This window comes from Heptranchias perlo, chromosome 28, assembly GCF_035084215.1.
Source record: "Heptranchias perlo isolate sHepPer1 chromosome 28, sHepPer1.hap1, whole genome shotgun sequence".
Taxonomy (NCBI): domain Eukaryota; kingdom Metazoa; phylum Chordata; class Chondrichthyes; order Hexanchiformes; family Hexanchidae; genus Heptranchias; species Heptranchias perlo.
This window is the reverse complement of record NC_090352.1, coordinates 27,734,900-27,760,332: the sequence shown is the minus strand read 5'-3', so window position 1 is coordinate 27,760,332 and position 25,433 is coordinate 27,734,900. Positions and strand designations below refer to the sequence as shown.

Here is a 25,433-nt window from a genome sequence, read left to right as displayed (position 1 = left end):
AAAGGGAATTAGGGGTTACGGGGAGCGGGCAGGAAATTGGACATGAAGCTGAGTTCGGATCGGTCAAGGTCCTGTGGGTGGCAGAGCGGGCCCAGGGGCTGAGTGGCCGGGTCCTGTTCCTACTTCTTGTGTTCTTTAGATTTGAGGTTAGGATCAGATCAGCCATGATCTTATTGAATGGCGGAGCAGGCTCGAGGGGATGATTGGCCTACTCCTGCTCCTATTTCTTATGTTCTTATGTACACTAAAATAATGATTAGTGAGATTAAATTTATTCTGAGAGTACTGTGAATTAATTAATGTTCTTCTGCTCCTCCAGTTCCACTTTACAATATAGATCATTAGCAAGTGACAGAAAATCATTTTGTAGATGCAGGAAAGATAAAGATGTGAAAAATGGAAGTCATAGATTGCTCAAAGAAACTATATACTGGATGAAAGTTATCAGTAAATTTGCAGTAGTAAATCCCACAGTTTGGTTGCCTTTGGTTCTCTAGTAGGTGTTTACCATTATGTGCTATAGGTTACCATAGAAGTGTGTATTAGGATTTAAGCACAGCATATAGAAATTGCTCTTTTTTGACAGGGGAAATAGTTTTTAGTGTGAGATTCTATTTGACTTGAATAAGGATGATGTGAACTAAGTGCACTCAAAATATTTACACTAATTTCTGCTTTGACTCTGTTATTGTGACTAAGTGTATTAAATTACCAGTACTTTGCATTTATTTTTCCCTTCATACAGATTGTGATTCTTCAAAGTTGCACTTGGTTTCAAATTCAGAATGTAGTGGTGTGAATTTGTACTCTGGTCTACAAAACTCTTGTGTTTATACTGGAATTTTTTTTTGTTTATAAACTTAGTCCACTGAAAGTAGTGCATTTGGTGAGCAGAACGTTGAAGGGATAGTGTTATGGTAGTGTTGACCAAGGAGATCCCTATGAAATACTTCTGTTTCATAACACTTGTTTAAGTGTAATCACAATAACACACTATTTTTGAAGTGTAATCATATGCCAAAAGCAATTGAGTTGAAAACACTGACACAAATACTAGGAAGCACCTGTTCTCAAAGAGAACTGTTAGATGGCATCACTAGAGGTAGTCTGCTTGGCCATTGCACTCAATAAAAAGAAAAAATTGCATTTATATAGCTCCTTTCACAAATATTGGTCAGGACACCGGAAAGAACTCCCCTGCTCTTCTTCAAATTAATACCGTGGGATCTTTTACATCCACTGGCGACGGGCCCTCCGATTAATGCCTCATCTGAAAGACGGTACCTCCGACAGTGCAGCACTCCGTCAATACTGCACTGAAGTGTCAGCCTAGATTATGTGTTCAAGTCCTGGAGTGGGACTTGAACCGACAACCTTCTGACTCAAGCAAGAGTGCTACCACTGAGCCACATGGCAATGGATTACAGACAAGATTTCACAGAATATCCCTTGTACGTTTTCTAAATAAACACAAGTAAACGCTAAACACAATTGAACTTTCATAGTAGTAGTTAATTAGGTAGTTTTCTCATCATTTTTAAGGTGTCTGTTTTTAAAATGGGCTTGTGTAGAGCTGTGAATTTATCTGGCCTTGAGTTAGAAAATACTAATTTGGCATCTTAACTCAAAATGCTTGTAGTTTTGTCGGCAATCTTGACAAGTGACTTGCTATCCTCAAACTCAGATCATTTTATTATATTTTGTCTAAATAATGTTATCATTAATTTTCTTGCCAACCCTCTTGCAGTCGTTGACTTCTTGCTAGTTTGCACACTTGCCCAAGTGGCTGCTATTCATGTCTGACACTTAACAGAGTGTTGGCAGATTGTTTGACCTGAGGAGGTGGGTGTCACAGCTGAACTCGATGCTGCCTTCATGCAACATCCACTAGCGTTTATTTTCAACAGCAGTTGCTGGATTGTAATCATGAGCAGGGTCTGTGGCTGACTTTCCCCCTTCTTAACCTAGGATGCTTAAGCCAATTGTAGTGCTACCAGACCCAGCTAATGCAGCCTGGCCTATATCGCTGAACCATCAGGGGAGCTATTATTTTTAAAATAGATGTTCAGAGATGGTGTCTTGGCAACAATGACTTTTATACAGCAACTCAAAAAGTGCTTTATATGATCTTCCTTGGTTTACATTTTATGCCTAGTATAATCCTTTGGTTATGTACCATTTTAATACACTTGTTAAAGCCACAAATGTTAATGTTAAGAAAATAGTATTCGATAAAGCTTGCGTGTAATGATGGTTATGAACAATATTTGGAGTTGAGTACTGAATATAATGATTGTCAAGTTATTGTATATTTACTTGTTTTGTATCCAGAGACATAAAGGCAGGTAATATCCTCCTGACAGAGCCAGGCCAAGTAAAGCTAGCTGATTTTGGATCTGCTTCCATAGTATCTCCTGCCAATTCATTTGTGGGAACACCATACTGGTAAGAAAGTTTTTTTCAACCAAAAGGCATGCATGATCATTTATCTTTAATATCTTGTTTATAGTCACAAGCAGGAGCCAAATCATCAAAGGAAGTAATTTGGCTGTCGTTTGCATTTATAAACATAGGAATTAAAACAAAAATGAAGCTTTTAGTGTGTGCCATTATTCTGAATGGAGCGCTACACAGTTACGTTTGCAACACCAAAAAAACATTTCCTCTATCTCTAACAACTTTTGATATACTGCCATTGGGCTTCTCTTAATATAGCATGCAGAGTTTCAAAATAAACGCAGCCTTTTCCAGTTCTTCCTTATAGTGAGAATAGGAGTTGATTTAAGGTCAATAAAGTTAAAACTGTTTAAAGACAAGATCGGAGGCAGTTGTCACCCATTTCTTCATTTCACATCATGTTGTCCTTTGTTAGTGAAACTACATAAGATATAAATAAGATGGATTCACTAACTGATGCACAGATTCCCATTTCGAGTCTGAGCATTAATTGGGTGTAACGTGTAGTTTTTTAAAAAAGTTAAACTTTTTAAGAATATTTCAATCTTCAAAGCCAATGTTCTCCATATTTTTTGTTTGTCACTAATAAACGTTCAGAAGATTGCACAGCTTACACTGTATTTCAATTATTGAATACACTAGCTGGCGTAGTACTGAGCAGTACAGTCGGAGGTTAGATTCTTGGTCAGTCCTGACTTAAATGGCTCCAGCTGAGCCAACGGTAGGGATGTTACAATTGGTTTCACTACCCCGGGCTAGGCAAGGGGGCAAATCATCCAAACTTTCCACTCCTGCCCATTATCCAGCAACTCCTGGAAAATCTACATGTGGAGTTTTGATAGGTAACAATGCAAATTTGTTTAGGTACTTGATCATGCTTGCCTTTGATACAGCATCACCCTTCCCCAAAATCAGATAATTTGCTAGGCTTGCACATGAAGAATGGGCACTTGATTGAAGTACCAGAGGGCTGCTGATGCCTGTGGAACTGTACTAACATCTGCATTGAGGAGAAGGTAGGACCAGAAACACTGAGGTGGCTTTTAAGTGAAATTGCCAGTTTAAATACTACAAAAATCACAGGAAAAAAGTTGTTTGTAGCAGGATTTTATTTTCTCAAGCTGGAACTCTTGCGTTACTCTTGCTGACCAAGACCATAAGAAATCGAGACTGTGGACTTATCCGTTTATTAAACTGGAGTACGTTGGCCGAGGCCCTGATTCATCATGATTAATTGATATAATTGAATGTGAATAGTGCAGAAATTAAAAGCAAATCAATATAATTTCAATTTAATAAAGTTTGTGTTTTAATATCTCAAACTAAACCTCTTTTATTGCAGGAAGAGCCTGCTTATTTTGAAGTTTTATTTTGTCTATTTCAATTGGTTTTAACAAATCTAAGTAGATAAATACTGTAAGTGCTGGCATTTCAAATATCCTGTTGCCAGGTTGAAAATGGTTTCAGTACTTTCTGACATGAAAGACATAAATGACTAGCTCATGTCTCCATTGTTATTTTTGAAGGTATTTTTCTATTGCTAGCATAGTAACAGCAGCTGTTAATATAGTTGTCAAAATTACAATGCAAATTTGTTACCAAACTAAAACTACTATTTTACTGAAATAGGATGGCTCCTGAAGTAATTCTTGCCATGGATGAAGGACAGTATGATGGCAAAGTAGATGTTTGGTCCTTGGGAATTACATGCATTGAATTAGGTAAGGCATTGCAATTACCCAAGAATGTGAAACAATTAAAATGGCTTGGGGAAAAAGCTGTATTCATATGTAGTAAAGTATAATGAGATATGCTTGATAACTCTGACTTTCAATGAAATTAAAATGACTGCAATTATACTCTGAATGAAACCTTAAATAATATACTGAAAATTACCATTTCATTGTTACCAGTTCTGAAATCTGATTACTGCTACTTTGCCCACAGCGGAGCGAAAGCCTCCTTTGTTTAATATGAATGCAATGAGTGCCTTATACCATATAGCGCAGAATGAATCACCTGCTCTTCAGTCTAATGAATGGTGAGTACACATTTGAAGTCCTAAGATTTGTATAGAAACAGATGTTTCTAAATTATAAACAACTGTCAGTTTAAGAAATACTTGTGTCAGCGGATGAAGGTTTGTCTCTAATCCTGTGTTTAAACAGATTATCCTAAAATGCACTACATAATCTTTAAATAGTATTTGTATATTTTTGAAGATGCCCAATGTTGATATAGCTGTATTTGTAGTAATAAAATCACTGTCTTTGAAAACTTAGCATTTGTCACTTAGGATGGTTACAAAAAAATTCGATTGATTAAGACTAATGACAACAATTTAATAGATGCAGGGTTCTGAGCTGTCCAGTGGTAATCCATACGAAGCTCCAAAGTAAATATTTTAATTGGCTATTAACAATAGTTATGTAAAAATCATGCCGATATCTTTTTGTTGTTACTTTTTGGTCACCTGCAGGATTAGTCGATCAAATCCTGTAAAAACACCTTTGGTTTCGAGCTTTATGTGCAGGCAATTCTCCTTGTGTTTCTGTATTGTGTAGCTGGAGTTATAAGCCATTTATGGTCAGTTTGTGTACTTTGCTGTGATTATAACGATGCTGTGCCATAATCATGACTGCACTGACATGAGCTGTAGTATTTCAAATTCAAATCCCTCTCGTAACCAGTTCATACAGCCCTTCATTGTGTCTTTTGTAAGTCTATATATCTATTTATGTCTATCTTGTATATAAAAACCTTGTGTCTAGCACACAGCAGTCACACTCCAGGAATTGCACACCATTTTTTTTTAAAGGAAAAAGAAAGCCAGCCTGAAGCCTGAATTTACAAGCAGCTACACCTGCCCTTTAATTGACCTCACCAGTTTATAAGTAGCTACTGATACCTGGATTTGCCTATTTAGAGCAGTGGCCTTAAATGCACAGAGCGGGTTATCAGCTAAACATTAAAACTGTACTTCAGACCCAGGACTACCCACGAACAACGTCATGGGAGATCCAATTGTACCATATCAAATTTACATATCACCACTTCAATCAAGTATCAAATTTTGTTAGTCTAAATCACTTTGGGATTTCTATTGGTTTTTAGAAACTCCCATTGTTTTGAGTATATTAGACATTACCCTCTTTGACATTTTGCCATAATTTAGTTTAACTCTTTAAGGCCTTTTTATCATCAGAGCAACATGTTTTCAGAACCACACCTTACTTGCTAGTAATTTGAATGTATACCTGCTTAACTTTTTCACTTTTTTTGATTGTGGGAAAAATCTGAAGCCTTTTCTGGGGAAAAAAAGAGAATTGAAAGAATTTTCATAAATAGACGAAGGATAGTATTGTAATAGTTTAGTACAAAAACTATCCATCAGAATTAAGTACAAATCGCGTTACTTCTTAAAATGTATTCAGCGTATATCTAAGTGCAGACAAATAAATACTTTTGATTCCAGTTATGTAGAAAGCCAGAAGTTGCATTTATTTTAACCTGTTAACATTACGTCCATAATTTCAACTGCCTTTGTACCGTAACTGCACATTAAGTGACAATTTCCTCAGAGGTTGTGTTGTTTCAAATTACACAATCACCTCACATGAACATAGTTATTATGGGGGTGATTTTAAACCCCAAGAATGGGTGGGTTGGGGGCGGGTGGGAGCTGTTTTTTGGGTCTCGGCCGCAACCCGGCTTTATTTCCGGGTGTAACATTGGCGTGTAAAAGTACAGGCTTCCCACTGGGAATGCAATGTCCGAAAATTTTGCAGTTGCAACCCAAAAAAACAACTATTTTCAACTCCCACCCACCCCCAACCCACCCGTTCTTGGGGTTTAAAATCACCCCCAATGTCTCAACAAACCTGTTCTGCATCCATTTGACAATTTGTCTCTCAATCAGCTTTAATAGTGGATAATGGGAACAGTCAAAATGGGTTGTACCAATGCATATAATTCTATTGCTAACAATTATATTTGGGAAACAATAACCGTATTTCTGATCTCAAATGAAACCAGTAACTTTAGCTGGATCAACCTTGATATCCTAATTAATGAACCTTTGTTCTGTGGGAGATTTCAAACAAATGCTTCCATAGTTTATCAGTGGGTCTAAGTAATTCCCAAGTAGTATTCAAGCTTAATTTTTCTTGCACTGAGTATCTTGTTCACTTTGCAATATTGTATTCACATCTTCATATAGCATCTTCAGATATATTCAGTAAATTTACGATAGCTTCTGTTTTAAATGTTCTTACTGATATATTTCTATGTTTGGAAGATGATTCCTTTTTTAGTTTGTTTCTGGGCTAGAAGATGAGGGAGGAGTCTATTAGACAGCTACACCCATTCTATGCGTGTAAAAGAAAGCTGGATCAACAACAAGCATTTACTAAGGATAAACAGGAAAAATGTAATGACACATATTACGATGTCTCTATTTGCAGTACAATCACGCCCTAAATGACCTTTCAGTAAGAAAATAATAGTATGAACCGTAATGGTGTTAAATCTTCAATTTACCACTTGCTGGTATGACTATCAAGAAATCTTGAAAAATGAAAAAATCTGGATTGCTACAGTGGTTGGAAAATATGAATGAAAATATTGTATGTTTGGTTATTTATCTCAATTATTTGCAGTGCGTTAAAATGAGCCGTAACTTGTTTTGGTTCCCGTAACATTTTTTTAAAAGCAAGTATTACTTAAACTAAACTGTTAAATATGCAGTGGATTTTAACCATAAACAGTACAAGTGTAATATATAATGGACAGAAGGAAGTGATTCCAGCTAAGAGGCTGTCAAAAACCACAAAATTAAAGCTCTGGCTGTTTGTGAACATCCTTGGAATCCTGAAATCAGATTGCAATCTTGATGTCACATCTGTCTGTTTTGAGCAGGTTTTTAAAGATGTAGAGAGAAGTGGAGAGGCAGAGGGATTAGGGAAGCAGTTTCAGAATAGGGCCGAGGCGGTTGATAGGTCTGTCATGGAGAGGGGTTGCAGAAAAGGGCCAGAGTCAAGAGGGCTGAGAGATGTGGGAGAGGATGTAAAGCTGGATGATGTTGCAGAGATAGGGTGGGGCAAGGCCGTGATGAGATTTGAAGATGAGGACAAGGATTTCAAATTTACCCTTGGGACAGGAAGCCAGTGTAGGTTAACAAGGTTGAACGAGCGGAACATTTGGAGAACAGAATATGGGCAGCAGTTTTGGACAAGTTGGAGTTTAAGGAGGCCAGCAAGGAGAGCAGTCTACAGATGACAAAACTGTTGATAAGAGTTTCAGCGGTGGCTGTTGATGAAATAAAGTTAATGAGCAAATTATCCAGTGCATATTCTGGAGCAGAACTACTGGTAATGCAGCACAAGGCTGTAACACATTTAACGGGTGTGGATGAGCTAAATCACAAGAGGAAAGCATGAAAATTTCATACCAACATATCAAATGCAAGAGTTAGTAGTAATGCTGGCTTCAAGGGTACTGGGTGAAATTAGTTTGGGTAATATTCATTCAGTTACTAGTTACAAGATTAAATCATGGTAGCATGACCTCATTCACTGTCTACTGAGCCAGCTGCAGCCATTGAGGAACGAATTGCCAAAAAATTGAATAAAAAAATAACCCCTGAAAAACAGAGAGATGCACATGAATGAAGCTTTATTCCATGGATTTTATATTTATTTGTTTTTTTTAGATATAGATGTAAAAATTGGTACGTCTGTCAGGTACTGAGAAGCCCTATGTGAACCTATGGACTTATGTTTGTTGTGCCCATATCTACCTGTAACCATCCCCCACGATGCCTGTCGTTGATGCTCTAATAAGATTTTCAGTCTTAATTTTACTGAAGTGTTACACGTGGACCTGTCAAATGCTTTGAGTTTTGTTGCAGCTGCCCCCATCCAGGCAAGTGGAGAGTATTCCATCACATGCCTGACTTGTGCCTTGTTGGTGGTGGAGAGGCTTTGGGGAGTCAGGGAGTGAGCCACTCGCCACAGAATACCCAGCCTCTGACCTGCCCTAGTAGCCACGGCATTTAAGTGGCTAGTCCATGCAGCCACCAAAAAAAAAATTCTGAAGCTGCTCTTTTGTCAGCCATACTCCTTTTCCCTTACGTAAAGTAAGTAACAGGTGATATTCTTACGCAAAATTGACCTTGGGCTGCTTTGCCCAGCTGGCCTCACGTGCTCAGCTCTGAGATCAGGTATCCAGCCACCTTCTTGCTTTCTATTTTCAACCCCTGGAACACTTCCAGAGTGATTTTTCCCTGGCGCCCTCAGAAGACTTTCTCTTCTTACGGCTCACTCTCAGCCACCCTCTCTGCTCCTGCCAGTCCACTGCTATGTGTATGAATGTGCATTATATAAGCGAGTCTATCATGGCATTGCTCACGGTGAGTCTGGGTTTTATACTAAGTATTAGTATAATGAAGCAGTTCGTGCCCGAATACGGTGAGACTTGGACAACATTCAGGATTGGGCTAATAAGCAGCAAGTAACATTCGTGCCACATAAGAGCCATGCAATGACCATCTCCAACAAGAGGGAGTTTAGCCACCTCACCTTGACATTCATGGAGTTATCATCGCCGAATCCCCCACCTTCAACATCCTGGGGGTCACTAATGACCAGAAACTCTAATGGACCAGCCACTTAAATGCTGTGGCTACTCGGACACGTCAGAGGCTGGGTATTCTGTGGCGAGTGGCTCGCCCCCTGACTCCCCAAAGCCTTTCTACCACCAACAAGGCACAAGTCAGGCATGTGATGGCATACTCTCCACTTGCCAGGATGGGGGCAGCTGCAACAACACTCGAGAAGCTCGACACCATCCATGACAAAGCAGTCCGCCTGATTGGCAGCCTACCCACCACCTTGAACCACAAACTCCCTCTACCACAGGCTCACCGTGGATGCAGTGTGTACTATCTACTGGATGCACTGCAGCAACTCACCAATGCCTCTTCAACATCACCTCCCAAACCCATGACCTCTACCACCTAGAAAGACAAGGGCAGCAGGCGCGTGGGAACACCATCACCTCCAAGTTTGTCTCCAAGTCCCGGTTTAAAATAGCCGGGAATGGAGACATCCCGGCCCCGGGTAAGGGAGCAAACAGCAGCCTGGTTACAGCAGCACATTGCTTTAGGACCATGTCCGCGAATGTGCTCAGAAATCGGCATTGAGTCGGGGCAAATTCAGAGGGAGTTGGGGGCTGTTTGTAAGAGGCGGGGTGGATCAGGACCTGGTCCTGGAACATGGAGGGAACAGGGGAAGGGAGAGGCCATTCTGGGGCTGTGTGTATACAGTGTGTGTCTAGGGCAAATACTTGAAGGAACCAGAATAACGTTTCCTCCACCCAAGGCATGAGGATCACTGCAGTCAGCTCATTCTCTCACACAGTAGGTACATTATCACTCTCAGAGCCCAGAAACACAAACAGCTCATCAGTTCCACAGTCTGAATTTTCAGAGACACATTTTCAACTCAACAGCCAGACAGAGCAGAAGAGACTGACGTCGTTTCCATTTCCCCAACTCAGTACCACTGACAGGTAGATGCACAAATCCCAGTCCAAAATAATAAACTAAATGGTACAATTTTAAAGGGGGTGCAGAAACAGAGAGACCTGGGGGTTCATGTACACAAATCTTTGAAGGTGGCAGGACAAGTTGAGAAGACTGTTAAAAAAGCATATGGGATCCTTGGCTTTATAAACAGAGGCATAAGAGTACAAAAGCAAGGAAGTTATGCCAAACCTTTATTATTGTAAACAATTTTACAACACCAAGTTATAGTCCAACAATTTTATTTTAAAATTCACAAGCTTTCGGAGGCTTCCTCCTTCCTCAGGTGAATGTCAAGAAATCCTCGAACCTCTCGCATTTATAAATCACAGAACAATACCTGGTGATTACAGAGAGTCTGTTCAACTGCCCGTTGCCAAGGCAACCAAAGTGTTCAGACAGATAGGTGTTAACTACAGGGCCACCGAATATACAAACGGCCAGAACAAATAAAAACAGAGAGAGAGAGGCAGAAACATAGAAACATCCGGAAGGAAAAGACAGCAATTGACCCGCTATATTAAAAATAGATAACTTTTGTTCGCTGGTGGGGTAACGTGTAGCGTGACATGAACCCAAGATCCCGGTTGAGGCCGTCCTCATGGGTGCGGAACTTGGCTATCAATTTCTGCTCGACGATTTTGCGTTGTCGTGTGTCTCGAAGGCCGCCTTGGAGTACGCTTACCCGAAGGTCGGTGGCTGAATGTCCTTGACTGCTGAAGTGTTCCCCGACTGGGAGGGAACCCTCCTGTCTGGCGATTGTTGCGCGGTGTCCGTTCATCCATTCTCGCAGCGTCTGCATGGTCTCGCCAATGTACCATGCTTTGGGGCATCCTTTCCTGCAACGTATGAGGTAGACAACGTTGGCCGAGTCACAGGAGTATGAACCATGCACCTGGTGGGTGGTGTCCTCTCGTGTGATGGTGGTATCTGTGTCGGTGATCTGGCATGTCTTGCAGAGGTTACCGTGGCAGGGTTGTGTGGTGTCGTGGACGCTGTTCTCCTGAAAGCTGGGTAATTTGCTGCGAACGATGGTCTGTTTGAGGTTGGGTGGCTGTTTAAAGATGAGTAGTGGAGGTGTGGGGATGGCCATAGCGAGGTGTTTGTCGTCATTGATGACATGTTGAAGGCTGCGGAGAACATGGCGTAGTTTCTCCGCTCCGGGGAAGTACTGGACGACGAAGGGTACTCTGTTGGTTGCGTCCCGTGTTAGTCTTCTGAGGAGGTCTATGTGATTTTTCGCTGTGGCCCGTCGGAACTGTCGATCGATGAGTCGAGCATCATATCCCGTTCTTACGAGGGCGTCTTTCAGCGTCTGTAGGTGTCCATCGCGTTCCTCCTCGTCTGAGCAGACCCTGTGTATTCGCAGGACCTGTCCATAGGGGATGGCCTCTTTAACGTGGTTAGGGTGGAAGCTGGAAAAGTGGAGCATCGTGAGGTTGTCTGTGCGCTTGCGGTAGAGTGAGGTGCTAAGGTGCCCGTCTTAGATGGAGATTCGTGTGTCCAAGAAAGAAACTGATTCTGAGGAGTAGTCCATGGTGAGCTTGATGGTGGGATGGAACTTGTTAATGTTATCGTGTAGTTTCTTTAGTGATTCTTCGCCGTGGGTCCATAGAAAGAAAATGTCGTCGATGTATCTGGTGTATAGCGTTGGTTGGAGGTCCTGTGCAGTGAAGAAGTCCCGCTCGAACTTGTGCATGAAAATGTTGGCGTATTGGGGTGCGAATTTGGTCCCCATGTCTGTTCCGTGTGTTTGGGTAAAGAACTGGTTATTGAAGGTGAAGACATTGTGATCCAGGATGAAGTGGATGAGTTGTCGGATGGCGTCTGGAGATTGGCTGTTGTTGGTGTTGAGTATTGATGCTGTCGCAGCGATGCCGTCATCGTGGGGGATACTGGTGTCGAGTGCCGAGACGTCCATCGTGGTGAGAAGTGTTCCTGGTTCAACTGGTCCGTGGGTACTGAGTTTTTGTAGGAAGTCTGTAGTGTCGCGACAGAAGCTGGGGGTTCCCTGTATGATGGGTTTCAGGATGCCCTCGAAGTATCCAGAGAAGTTCTCACACAGGGTTCCGTTGCCTGATACGATAGGACGTCCGGGTGTGTTGGCTTTGTGTATCTTTGGGAGGCAGTAGAAGTCTCCCACGCGGGGAGAACGTGGGATGAGAGCGTGTAGGATGCTTTGAAGGTCTGGATCGAAGGTCTTGATCAGTTTGTTGAGCTGGTGGGTGTGTTCTTTGGTCGGATCTGCGGGTAACCGTCTGTAGTGTTCCTGGTTGTCCAGTTGTCGGTATGCTTCTTTGCAATAGTCTGTTCTGTTCTGTGTGACGATGGCTCCTCCTTTGTCCGCTGGTTTGATGACGATGTTGCGGTTGGTCTTGAGAGCGTTGATGGCGTTGCGTTGTGCTCGGGTGACATTCTGGACTGTCTTCTGAGTGCGGCTGATGAATCTGGCATTGACGCATTTCCTGACAGCTTGAGCATACATGTCAAGCTGAGGGTAGCGACCCTCCGGAGGAGTCCAGTTTGACTCTTTCCTCTTCGGTTGCTGTACCGCGGATCCCTCTGTCTGCTGTTCCGGATAGTTGATTGTCTCGTTGGGTTCGCTGCTGGAATTTTGGGGTTTGTGGAAGAATTCCTGGAGCCTCATTCTCCTGATGAATTCCTCTGTGTCCGCCGCGAGACTAATGGGGTCCATTTTGGTAGTGGGGCAGAAATTGAGCCCTCGGCTGAGAACTTCGACTTCGTCTGGTTGAAGGGTGTGGTCGGACAAATTGACGATAGACTTCCCTGTGGTTGCAACCGTGGTACCAGGGGAAGCTTGGTCAATGCTGTGGTGATGCCGAGTTTCTCAAGCTTCCTGCTCTTGGTTTTCATGTAGGCAGCGTAGTTCTGTTACCTCGTCTGTTTGGTGGTATCTCGTAGCTGGCCTGCTGTATGCTGAGTACAGGTTGAGAGTATGGACTCTATCTTGGTTTCGAGGTTGTGGCGTCTGCTGTAGAGTTGGTGTATGAGATGGTTGCGGAGTGTGCGAGAGGTACGACGGCAGAGTCTCTCAGCGTAATCCGAGTTGTATGTGGACTTGAGTGGGTTCGTGATCTGTAGTCCTTTCGGGATCTTGTCTGCTTTCTTGCAGCTCTGTAAAAACTTGATGTCTGTGTCTATATGCGCGATCTTCTTGGATATCCTTTCCACTGTGAGCCGGCAGTTTGTGGTGTCGATGGTAGCCATGATGTGGCGATGCCGGTGATGGACTGGGGTTGACAATTGTAAACAATTTTACAACACCAAGTTATAGTCCAACAATTTTATTTTAAAATTCACAAGCTTTCGGAGGCTTCCTCCTTCCTCAGGTGAATGTTAAGAAATCCTCGAACCCCTCGCATTTATAAATCACAGAACAATACCTGGTGATTACAGAGAGTCTTTTCAACTGCCCGTTGCCAAGGCAACCGAAGTGTTCAGAGATAGGTGTTAACTACAGGGCCACCGAATATACAAACGGCTAGAACAAAAAAAAAAGAGAGAGAGGCAGAAACATCCGGAAGGAAAAGACAGCAATTGACCCGTTATATTAAAAATAGATAACTTTTGTTCGCTGGTGGGGTTACGTGTAGCGTGACATGAACCCAAGATCCCGGTTGAGGCCGTCCTCATGGGTGCGAAACTTGGCTATCAATTTCTGCACGATAACACGATAACATTAACAAGTTCCATCCCACCATCAAGCTCACCATGGACTACTCCTCAGAATCAGTTTCTTTCTTGGACACACGAATCTCCATCAAAGACGGGCACCTCAGCACCTCACTCTACAGCGAGCCCACGGACAACCTCACGATGCTCCACTTTTCCAGCTTCCACCCTAACCACGTTAAAGAGGCCATCCCCTATGGACAGGTCCTGCGAATACACAGGGTCTGCTCAGACGAGGAGGAACGCGATGGACACCTACAGACGCTGAAAGACGCCCTCATAAGAACGGGATATGACGCTCGACTCATCGATCGACAGTTCCGACGGGCCACAGCGAAAAATCGCATAGACCTCCTCAGAAGACTAACACGGGACGCAACCAACAGAGTACCCTTCGTCGTCCAGTACTTCCCCGGAGCGGAGAAACTACGCCATGTTCTCCGCAGCCTTCAACATGTCATCAATGACGACGAACACCTCGCTATGGCCATCCCCACACCTCCACTACTCGTCTTTAAACAGCCACCCAACCTCAAACAGACCATCGTTCGCAGCAAATTACCCAGCTTTCAGGAGAACAGCGTCCACGACACCACACAACCCTGCCACAGTAACCTCTGCAAGACATGCCAGATCACCGACACAGATACCACCATCACACGAGAGGACACCACCCACCAGGTGCATGGTTCGTATTCCTGTGACTCGGCCAACGTTGTCTACCTCATACGTTGCAGGAAAGGATGCCCCAAAGCATGGTACATTGGCGAGACCATGCAGACGCTGCGAGAATGGATGAACGGACACCGCGCAACAATCGCCAGACAGGAGGGTTCCCTCCCAGTCGGGGAACACTTCAGCAGTCAAGGACATTCAGCCACCGACCTTCGGGTAAGCGTACTCCAAGGCGGCCTTCGAGACACACGACAACGCAAAATCGTCGAGCAGAAATTGATAGCCAAGTTCCGCACCCATGAGGACGGCCTCAACCGGGATCTTGGGTTCATGTCACGCTACACGTAACCCCACCAGCGAACAAAAGTTATCTATTTTTAATATAACTGGTCAATTGCTGTCGTTTCCATCCGGATGTTTCTATGTTTCTGCCTCTTTTTTTTGTTCTGGCCGTTTGTATATTCGGTGGCCCTGTAGTTAACGCCTATCTCTGAACACTTCGGTTGCCTTGGCAACGGGCAGTAGAAAAGACTCTCTGTAATCACCAGGTATTGTTCTGTGATTTATAAATGCGAGAGGTTCGAGGATTTCTTGACATTCACCTGAGGAAGGAGGAAGCCTCCGAAAGCTTGTGAATTTTAAAATAAAATTGTTGGACTATAACTTGGTGTTGTAAAATTGTTTACAATTGTCAACCCCAGTCCATCACCGGCATCTCCACATCAAACCTTTATTCAGCACTGGTTAGGCCCCAGTTAGAGTATTGTGCCCAATTCTGGGCACCACACTTTCAGAAGGATGTGAAGGCCTTTGAGAGGATGCAGAGGAGATTTACCAGAATGGTACCAGCCATTGTTTGTTAATTATTTTTGTTTATCATAGTTTTGTATTTTCTGCAAACAATTGGTATGTGCTACTTCGTTTTCATTAGAAGTGGAGTAGATTTCTCTCGCGCTGTCTTTAGGAGCCATGTGAAAGCAAGGATCACATTATTTTATAGGGTTTCTCTGTTCAGAGACGTTGTATATTTTGTTTGTTTATGATGTATGTATGGCATATGTTGATTTCAGAATATTAATAAGCTATTCAGGTTCAACCTGAAGAGTAAATTTTACTTCAATTTTATTTAAATTTACACAGTTTTGTGCTGATTCTAATTCTGGCATGTCTGGAGTAAAATCACTGTTTTAAATGTGCATATTTTTTCTACAGTGAAGACTGCACGTACAAAGTGCACTCAGCAGGCCTTCACTTGTATTTGTGCTGAGCAGAATTGACCCCTGTGAACTGTTGCTTTTTGAAAAGATTAAGAAATGGCTGATTTAGAAAAAGTGATGTTCCAGATGCTCATTATTCAGGTATAAAAGATGAAAAACACTTAGGTCAGCAGAATATGTTCCAGTCTCAAGTGCCGCTTTGATTTTGTTTCAGCAATTTGTCATTTCTATAAAGGATTTTTTTAGTTTATCTTTGATGCTTTTCATTTGGATTTGATATTGCAAACCCACAGAAGTATGGTTTAGAATTCATAAAACAAGGCATTAAAACTGTTACATTTTCTGTTTGTTGATGCAGTTTTTGTTTTAATGTAGAAGAAAGTGTGCCTTTTACTTAATCGTTTTTTTTGGATGCTTTGCTAGTTTTGGAGCAAAATAAAAAGGCAGCAATTTCCACTTGTTTTTCTGCTACATTTTAGTGATTTTGAAAGAGTATTTCAAAATACAGGTGCCAAATGCCACTGTAGCTCCTTTCCAAAATCTCATTATCCATCTTCATTAATTTTGTGCAAACATCATATTTCTCCTAAAACAGACAAAAAAAAATACCCCAGAGCTATGTACTTCACTTGTTTTTGGTTCTTAATTCCAAAATTTTTAGAAAAACCTTTGTCATATTCATTAAGTGCTTTATGTTACAATAGCTTGAATGCCCTCAAGGGATTTTATTTCTCTCATACAGTCCTAACACTTTAAGGTATTTACAAAAATTTCACCATGTCCACATGCCCTTTCTGTTAAAGCTGCTTTACACCCAATTAAATACTTTAGAAGTGTAGTCACTGTTGTAATGTAGGAAACGCAGCAGCCAATTTGCATACAGCAAGGTCCTACAAACACCCATGTGATAATAATCAGATAATCTGTTTTAGTGATGTTGGTTGAAGGATAAATATTGGCCAGGACATCAGGGAGAACTCCCTTGCTGCTCTTTCAAATAGTGCCATAGGATGTTTTATGTCCACCTGAGAGGGCAGACGGGGCCTAGATTTTGTACTCAAGTCTCTGGAGTGGGACTTGAACCCACCACCTCTGACTCAGAGGTGAAAGTGCTACCTAGAAAATAGTAATTTCAAATAGAGACACTGAATTTCTTAACAGGCTCCAGTTATATTTTACATTCCTTCACTGCGGAGCACTAGGCAAATCTGTGAACTTATGCATCATTTTGGCAAACGTGCTTGGCAAAATAAACAATGAATCGGTAAATTTACTAAGAGCAAATAACCTCAGATCATTAGCGGCTCTTATTTGCCGCAAGATTAACAGCTGTATATGATGACACCACTGTTCCCAGCCAGAATGGAAATGATTGGGTAATTCCCCTGTCAAACACGCCTGGAGTTCGCACTGCTGTAAGTGACTGGGATTGATTTTGCACACACAATTTGTATGTAACTATCCTCCACTCACTGCATTTTGCTGGAGAAATCACCGTGCTTTTATCGGGAGATGTTGCTGCAGTTTTAGTGATAAGTTCTGTTTGCTGCAGGCTTTTATTCTGTAAATAGACTTTGTTTGCTTTTGCATTATTTGCTGCATAAATAAACTTAGTTTGCTTTGCTGTTTGCTGAATAAGTAGACTTTGTTTGCTGTAAAATACATTGTTTGCTGTAAGTCCTGCCATAAGTCCCACCCTGGTTCCAACTCATTGCTGACGCAGTGCAACAGAAGTTGTCAATGGACACTCCAAAGATGAACTGCACTACAACACGATACTCAACAGAAAACTACTTAAGAGTACAGGTCATTTATATTATCCCAAGTTTTCTGATGTGGCAAACATTTGCGACTTGTACCATGATTGGATTTTTTTTTATATAGTTAACATTTTTAGTGCTTACCAATTGTTTGTACAAACTACATAAATTATCATTGTCTATTTCAGGCCCTGGAATTATGGGCTAACTCTATTGTGAAACCATAGGATTTTACTGAACATATTATGGAAGTTTGATTCACATTGAGTTTTCTTTCTCTTTATATCTTTCCCAGGTCTGACTATTTTCGAAACTTTGTAGACTCCTGCCTTCAGAAAATTCCTCAAGACAGACCCACTTCAGAGGAACTTCTGAAAGTCAGTAGGATTCTCTGATCTGTTCAGATATATTCTCCTTAATTTCTTATTTTGGTTTATAGAATATAGAGTTTGATTTCTGTTTTTCAAATTTCTTACTTGATATCATTTATCCTGCAGAAATTTAATTTGGTTAAATTACATGTTTGAAGTTATACAAAAGCTGCACCATTTTGTGCATTGGGCCTGAAATATGTATTGGAGCTGAACTGTACATTATGCTAACAATTGAAACCCAGCCTTTCACTTCTGCAGCCCATTACCCTAATCTGTCCCAGAAGAATGTAACTGGAAAATCACCTTTATTCCATTGACTATTAAGGGATTCCCGTGGAGTTAGTTCTTGGCATTCTGTTGAGTTTCCATAACACCCATTACCTCTTTGAGAAGAAATTTTGAGAGACCTAGATTGAAAGTCTGAAAAGCAGAAATTAGGATGTTATCTTTTTGGATGTCTGACAAAAAGGAAAAGTTTGGATACTGTTTTTACATTGAATTCATTGTGATTTCACTGTGTAATACACACTAAGTAGCATTTCTGACCTCAGGGGCTACTGTTCACTCTCGAGAACTTGTGTAATGCAGTAGTCACAAAAAGCCCATGCTTTGTTCAGCAACTAGATTACCATTGGGTAAGGTTTAGTTTTGTCTTATCTTATCTCTACAAAGTACTGTGCATTCTATACTATTCTCCATCAAGTTATGTTTTCTTACTTTGTGCGTGTCCAGTTTTTGTTTTATGTCATTCTGGAAGAGGAGATTTGAAAAAAAAGTGCCACAGTCTGTAAAATTTGCAACTTTCCCAGAAAAACCTGCCTGTGAAAATCTATTTTCCCTAGTATGGAATGTTTTTTTTGCCTCAAGCATCTGAATCCCAGTCCCACAAAATCTAATGGACATGATGTAATTCCAGCATTTTCTGTTTTTATTGATGATTTGTGTTGTCTTCCTTCTTTATAAACTGGTGGCTTGATTTTAGTTCAAATAGTTGAAAAAGTGTTTGTCAGTAATGTTATAAAGTCATAAAGAATGCATGCCTCTTGCTAACACTTAAAACCTTTATGAATTTTATATAAACCACAGTTTTCTTGATGATTCAAATTGATGTTAGCCATATGCTAGGCATCCTTGGTCTTTACAGGCCAGAACATCTTTGGTGAATTTGCAGGCAATTTATTCATTGATATACAATTATGGACTGCAGTTGAACATTAGTGGTAAGCTATTGCAGAGTGGGTTTGCAGAGGAGACGAGTATTATAATGCCTGATGCCAAAGCCCTTGTGCTTCGAAAACTGGATACACCATTTGTTTTAGTATACTCTAGGTTTAAATACACTTGAAAAATAACTTTTAATTCTGGACTAGGGAAGGGGAAGGAACAGCTGAAGTCCCAGTTACTTTCCAGTGACCCTTGTTGAAGTGGCATTTATCGAACTTGGGAGATCACAGAATCTAGGTTGGATGTGGCTCACACAGATGAATAACATTTACTATTTAGGGTACTTGTGAAAAGTGGCCCCTTGGATGAGGTACTGGAAAGCTGATGGTGCTTATGGAACTGTACAACAACATGAGCCACAACCTTCAAGAGAGATGGGGAGAAAAAATGGATCTGTTTTCATGCAGCAATGGTTTTACTTTACAATAGTCTCTGTTCTGCTACCTGCTGACATAAATTATTGAAGGTTATTTCCTGTTGATATCAGTTAACAGTAAAGTGTATAAAAACATTATCATGGTAGCTCAGCTGATCATATTTATCAATAATGAAATTTGGGGTGTGTTTATACTGCAACTTCAGCATTGCTGCTTTATAAAGTTGCAGTATAACCTGACCCTGGAGTTCATTGGTGTGAGACACCCTGGAGGAAGCTGTCTCGCACTTCTTGACTTTGATGCCAAATGGAATGCACTCTGAATATCCTGTACCCCTTTTAAATTTACCTGGAGTTGATTTTAAATGAAGGGTGCAGACATTCCCAGCTGCACACTCAAAACGTTTAAAATTTAACAGCTGAGTAGAAAGGGGACTCAGTGTAAGTATGCATGCGCAGAGCTGTCTCCTGGGTGGGAGAATTCTAATTGGGACCAGACAATATAAACAAAGTACTGTTTAACTGGAACTGATACGACAGCTACTGTAGCTTCAATATAAATGCACCCATAAGCTGTGCTTGAAAGGTGGGTTGGGGTGGGGGGGGTGTGCTTTCAATATAAAGTGACCCCCTTCCCATATCAGTGCAATATGAAGAAATGGGTAATGTATTATCTGTTGGAGATGTTTAATTTTGTTGAATTCCCCAGTTCTTTTTTCTTAGTATTGGATAAAAATTTTATTTGTTGCCCCTTCCCCTGTTGGACACTTTTTTGGTTATGAACTATTTCACCCTAATTAATATTGAAAGAAAAAGTACAGTGAAACCTGTACAACGGGACACCTGCAAAAAAGGGACACTCATTAACAGTCCCAAATAATTTACTGTACATACAATGACCATTTTGAAAATAGGAACACCTGCAAATAAAGGACACCTGATGCAAGCCCCTTAAGTGTCCCTAATTTGCAGGTTTCACTATAATTCTTGGTAAATATTTGTCTGTATACCACTTGTTTTTACCTATTAAGCAAAAACCTAATTGAAATCAATACATAAATAATCAATACAGTAAGTTTGAGAAGTTCATAAAAGATTATTACAGCAGTTAACTTTGGTTCCTAAACAAGTACTGCTTTTTCTCAGCCCTTTCTAGATCACCGGATTTTCCTATCCACACTTGGTTCTCTTCAGAGCTTTTGAGTTCTCCACACTTCTGGGTTTTTTTGTTTTAGCAGTTTTATTTTCTGTCACTGTCATATGCTTTTCATTGAGCAATTAATCTTTTCAATTTTTTTTTATCTTATACACATTATTCTCCCAATATTGATTTTTTTTCTATTATTTTACATTTTGTGTAAGAAACAGCTTAAAGAACAATGCAGATAAAAGTTTTGCAATGGGAACAGGAAAAAGCCACCAGACTTAAAATGAAAGATCAATTCCAAAAACAAGAACAAATGAGACACACTATTGAGAGTGACAGATTTTCATGTTTAATCTCTCAACAATTATTTGTTCAGCCTATTGTTGTTAGTGGGATAATTGTTCTTTGTGTTTGTAACATAGAAGTCCTCTTTATAACGGAGAAAGCTGAATGGAGATTGCCCCAATTAGATTCATTAGGGATACTGGTAATTTCTCACATTAAAGTTGTGACCTGACATGAAGTGTTAGCAAATTAATTCTGGTGACCTTCAATTCCTTTATCAGTGCTGAATTTTTATTGTTGATTTTTAAAATATTGACTTCTCATACTTCACGCAGTAAATTATTTTCGGTTCAAAATTAAAATTATGAACCATAATTCAAGTAAGGTGCTAAGTCTTAAATTATTTATTTGCTTTACTTTGAATAAATGAATAATAGTTGTATGTTTTGGTGCAGAAAGTAATACTTTTGTCTGTGAGGGGTTAAAGAAATACTCCCGGAGAATGTACTTATTATTTTCTCAGACACATATTCTGCCTTTTTTGTGAATGTAATGTAACCAAAATGTTTTTCATAAGATTAGCTAAGCAATAAGGATTTTATGAATGATGCTCTGGATTAGAATACAAGCGATGGTAAATAAGTTGAGAGAACAAACAAAGGCATCCTTTTTTAAAAAAAAAATCAGTATTCTTCAATCCCCAGCTTTTGTTTCAGGGGAGGTTAAATAATACCTCCGTTCAGTTTATGTATCTTAAAAAAAAAGTGAAACATAATCATTTTTATTGGCTGTGAGAAAGCTACGGAGAACACAGGCAGCGGACAGCACAGCTGGGGGAGGTAATCTTCTAGGGGATTGAGGTATTATCGAGTATGCCTCAGCCTGGCAGCAAACAAGAGTTCGGAGGGACGACAGTTATGCCAATCAACAGGTCAGCCAAACAAGGAAAAACTGAAGTGAAAGGGAACAGAATTTAATATGAGGTTGAAAATAAATGAGCAATTCTGGAATAATGCTGTTATAGAACTTTGTTGTGGCGTTTTCCTCCAAGTGAGACATATATACATGTTCCTGAATTTCAATTCTGAAATTATTGGATGAGTTTATTCTTTAGTATTTCTTTTGCTTTATACATAAATAAAGGAATCATGGAAGAAAATGACAACAATTGTGTTTGGAGAAATTGCAAAAATTGTCAGTACTTTATTTTATAGTAACTGGCCTCATTTGTTCAATTTGTAGCATGCTTTTGTTGTTCGAGAGCGCCCTGAAACAGTGTTAATAGATTTGATCCAGAGGACAAAAGATGCCGTCAGAGAGCTCGATAACCTCCAGTATAGAAAGATGAAGAAAATCCTTTTTCAGGAAGCACATAATGGGCCCACAGTCGAGGCCCCAGAGGAAGAGGAGGTAGGAGAGCTGTGTGTGGTCATAATTATTTTTTTATTTTGAATAGGTTGGTAATGTAAGTCGAGCTTCTGCATCTTGAAGAAAATAAGTAATTTATTTAATTTACTGATTTCCTTGAAATTTTTGTCATTACAGTACATATCTATTTTATTTCACCAAGACTAGATGGCAGTTTGTAGCATTAATCCTAATACTCTTAATATATGTTAAATTAGTGCTGCATCAATTCCCATATGTGATTGTCCTTTGTTTTGCTTTACTTTGCTAAGTTACAGAAAGAAAAGTGCATGGGTTCAGATTTCAAAATTTTGGTTTTTCAGCAAATACTGAATGTTCCCAATTAATGTAAATTACTTCAACAAAAAGGTGTGCTTTGTTGGCAGATGTTTGATTTTTTTTAAAATCAATCTGGCATGTACTCATAAAACACTAGCTTAAGGGCATAATGGTTATTGTGTTCTAATATTCTTATGTTTTATTTGATAGGAGCCTGAACACAGTGTTGGTAGGACAGGCACTGTTAACAGTGTGGGCAGTAATCAGTCTATACCAAGCATGTCCATCAGTGCTAGTAGCCAAAGCAGCAGTGTCAATAGTCTTCCAGATGCCTCGGATGATAATAGTGAAATTGCCATGATGCAAGAGGGAGATCATACGGTGATGTCAAATAGCTCCGTTATCCACCTAAAGCCAGTAAGTCTCTCTTAATGCTTTTCCATCCAATTTCCTCTATTTAGAATATATGTATGTATATATATATATATATATAGTACAATGTACTAATTGTATTGGGTGCAATGGAAACACCAAATTGCTGATGTCGTTGAAAAATGCCAATTCATACATTTCTGAAAACGTCTAGCATATTGAAAATATTTTTTAAAAGGCAAGTTTAAGATTTTTTCAAAAGATTTGATAGTTGATTTGGAAGCGACTTTTCTCCATTTATTCAACCTCCACATACAAATAGGGACTACTGTCGTCCCATAGAGAAGGGAGAAATCACCAATAGACATTGTCCTTTTATGATATGTGCTATCATTTTGATTATGTGATCTCATGCTCCATTCTGAACCATTGCTTTCTTTTGCCAAAGTTTTATCTGCCTCTTCATGTTTCTTTGAATATTTTATTTATTCATTCATGGGATGCGGGCGTCACTGGCAAGGCCAGCATTTATTGCCCATCCCTAATTGCCCTTGAGAAAGTGGTGGTGAGCCGTCTTCTTGAACCACTGCAGTCCATGTGGTGAAGGTTTTCCCACAGTGCTGTTAGGTTGGGAGTTCTAGGATTTTGACCCAGCGACGACGAAGGAATGATGATATATTTCCAAGTTGGGATGGTGTGTGACTTGGAGGGGAATGTGCAGGTGATGTTGTTCCCATGTGCCTGCTGCCCTTGTCCTTCTCGATGGTAAAGGTCGCGGGTTTGGGAGGTGCTGTCGCAGAAGCCTTGGCGAGTTGCTGCAGTGCATCCTGTAGATGGTACACACTGCAGCCACGGTGTGCCAGTGGTGAACGGAAGCATCACTTTGTTAATGTGCACATACTTGAGCTTTTGTGCAGATAAGATCAAAATTGTACCTCAATTTAGGCAATTGTTTGTTTTCCCCAAGAGATGTTAGTAAATTGTGTAATAGAATAAATCTTGTTTTGAGTGGATAAAATGCATCGGGGTAGGTCTACCTTATCGTTTGGTGAAAATACAAAGGTTCCTTTTGAAGCTATCTGTAAGACTGTTACCTGGAGCACTTCACTTTTGTTGAGCATTATTGCCTTAATCTGACTTCTCAGGATGATGAAAGTTTGTTTTGCAATATGCTATGCCAACCCGAATATGTAGCACATAAAATCTCACTGTTAGTTTCTGCACTACTTTGATATATTATTTATACGTGGAGGTCAAACAAATGAAAAAGAATGTTATATTGTCTAGCTGTAGGTATGGTCTTTACGTTCTTTTGGAAGAAATTCAACTTTCACGACCAAACTCCCAATTCAACCTGCTGCTCGATTCTCTTTCCCGCTTGGTGTTACTTGCAGCCGATTGTGCATCTGTGTGTTACACTCATGGTCTCAAAGCTTCTTCCTCTAATCAAATAACTAAAGGTACACTTCAGTTATGAGGTTTTATCAAGTGAAGGTACTAATGCCTCCGTTGGTCTTCTCCACCTTTGATGACGTCCCCATTAGATCTCAGAAAATGTCTTGCTCCTACCACCGCACTGTCATAGCCTCAAATCTGAACCATCAGCTCAATGAACCCGGCATGTGACCAGCCTTGCAGTCATGGCGAAATCTTCAACACCTGGAAACTTGCATTCACTCCTTCAGCTGGCTTAATCTTCCTAATACTCTAAAATTATCTCCGTAAACTGAAGCAATTCCAAACTCCTATTCTCCACTACAACTGTCTACTTTGTCCTCCATTCCCTCCCACCAACTCACTCCATCCTCTCTTCACACTCTAAATGTGGCAAACTTGTGGACTACTTCATGCCCAAAATTGAGCTCACCTACAGTTGTACCTCAGCATCTTCCTCTGATACCAATCCCTTGTTATTTCCCTTTTCTAAATTGTTCTCACCCCATCTTAATTCCATCGTTTTCTTCCCATCTACTCCTATTTTTGCTTCTACCTTATCCACACATGCTGAAACTTCTAGACTTGATTTCTCTAAGTCCTCCTTGGTGCTTCACATCCTCCACCCCCAACTTGCTCAAAACTCAGCTGCCTGTAGGTTGGCCCCACTAAATCCCACTTATCCATTCCTCAAGCCCTCATTTACCTCTATTGGTTTTCTGTCCCACAACACATCGGAAATCCTCATCTTTGAATTCTCCATCATCTTGTCCCACCCTACTTCTGCAACCTCCTGCAATCTTGCATCCATTCCGACACCTGATTCAGATTCCCTCTCCTTTCGTTCCCTCACTTAACCTGTCTGTCTCTCCATTTTTCTTTTCATCTTCAAAAACTTGTTCAAAACCCATCTTTTCAAGAGGATGCAATATAAATTGGTGGTGGTTGTAATATATTTTTCATTTTAGTTACCCAGCTCCAATTATCTCCTGCTAATATGCTCCTTCCCCTAGTCAGTAAGATGGGAATGGGTGGGCAACAGACTGCTGCTGTCAATGCAAATGCCTATTAACCAACATTTATGTGAAGTGGGACGCTATTAAATAGTGCTCCATCTTGTGGCCTTTTTGAAAACTGGGAAAACTCAACTT

General features: G+C 40.5%; 1 protein-coding gene across 3 annotated transcripts in view; it reads left to right on the top strand.

Moving 5' to 3' along the window:
• Positions 1–25,433, top strand: part of LOC137344967 (serine/threonine-protein kinase TAO1) — a 165,172-nt gene that overhangs the window by 103,098 nt on the left and 36,641 nt on the right. For all 3 annotated transcript variants that reach the window (XM_068008275.1, XM_068008276.1, XM_068008274.1), the window contains 6 exons: positions 2,332–2,445; positions 4,087–4,178; positions 4,405–4,498; positions 17,680–17,761; positions 22,033–22,200; positions 22,687–22,893. In XM_068008275.1, coding sequence (XP_067864376.1) covers positions 2,332–2,445; positions 4,087–4,178; positions 4,405–4,498; positions 17,680–17,761; positions 22,033–22,200; positions 22,687–22,893 — 757 coding nt within the window. The remainder of the gene's footprint in view (positions 1–2,331; positions 2,446–4,086; positions 4,179–4,404; positions 4,499–17,679; positions 17,762–22,032; positions 22,201–22,686; positions 22,894–25,433) is intronic.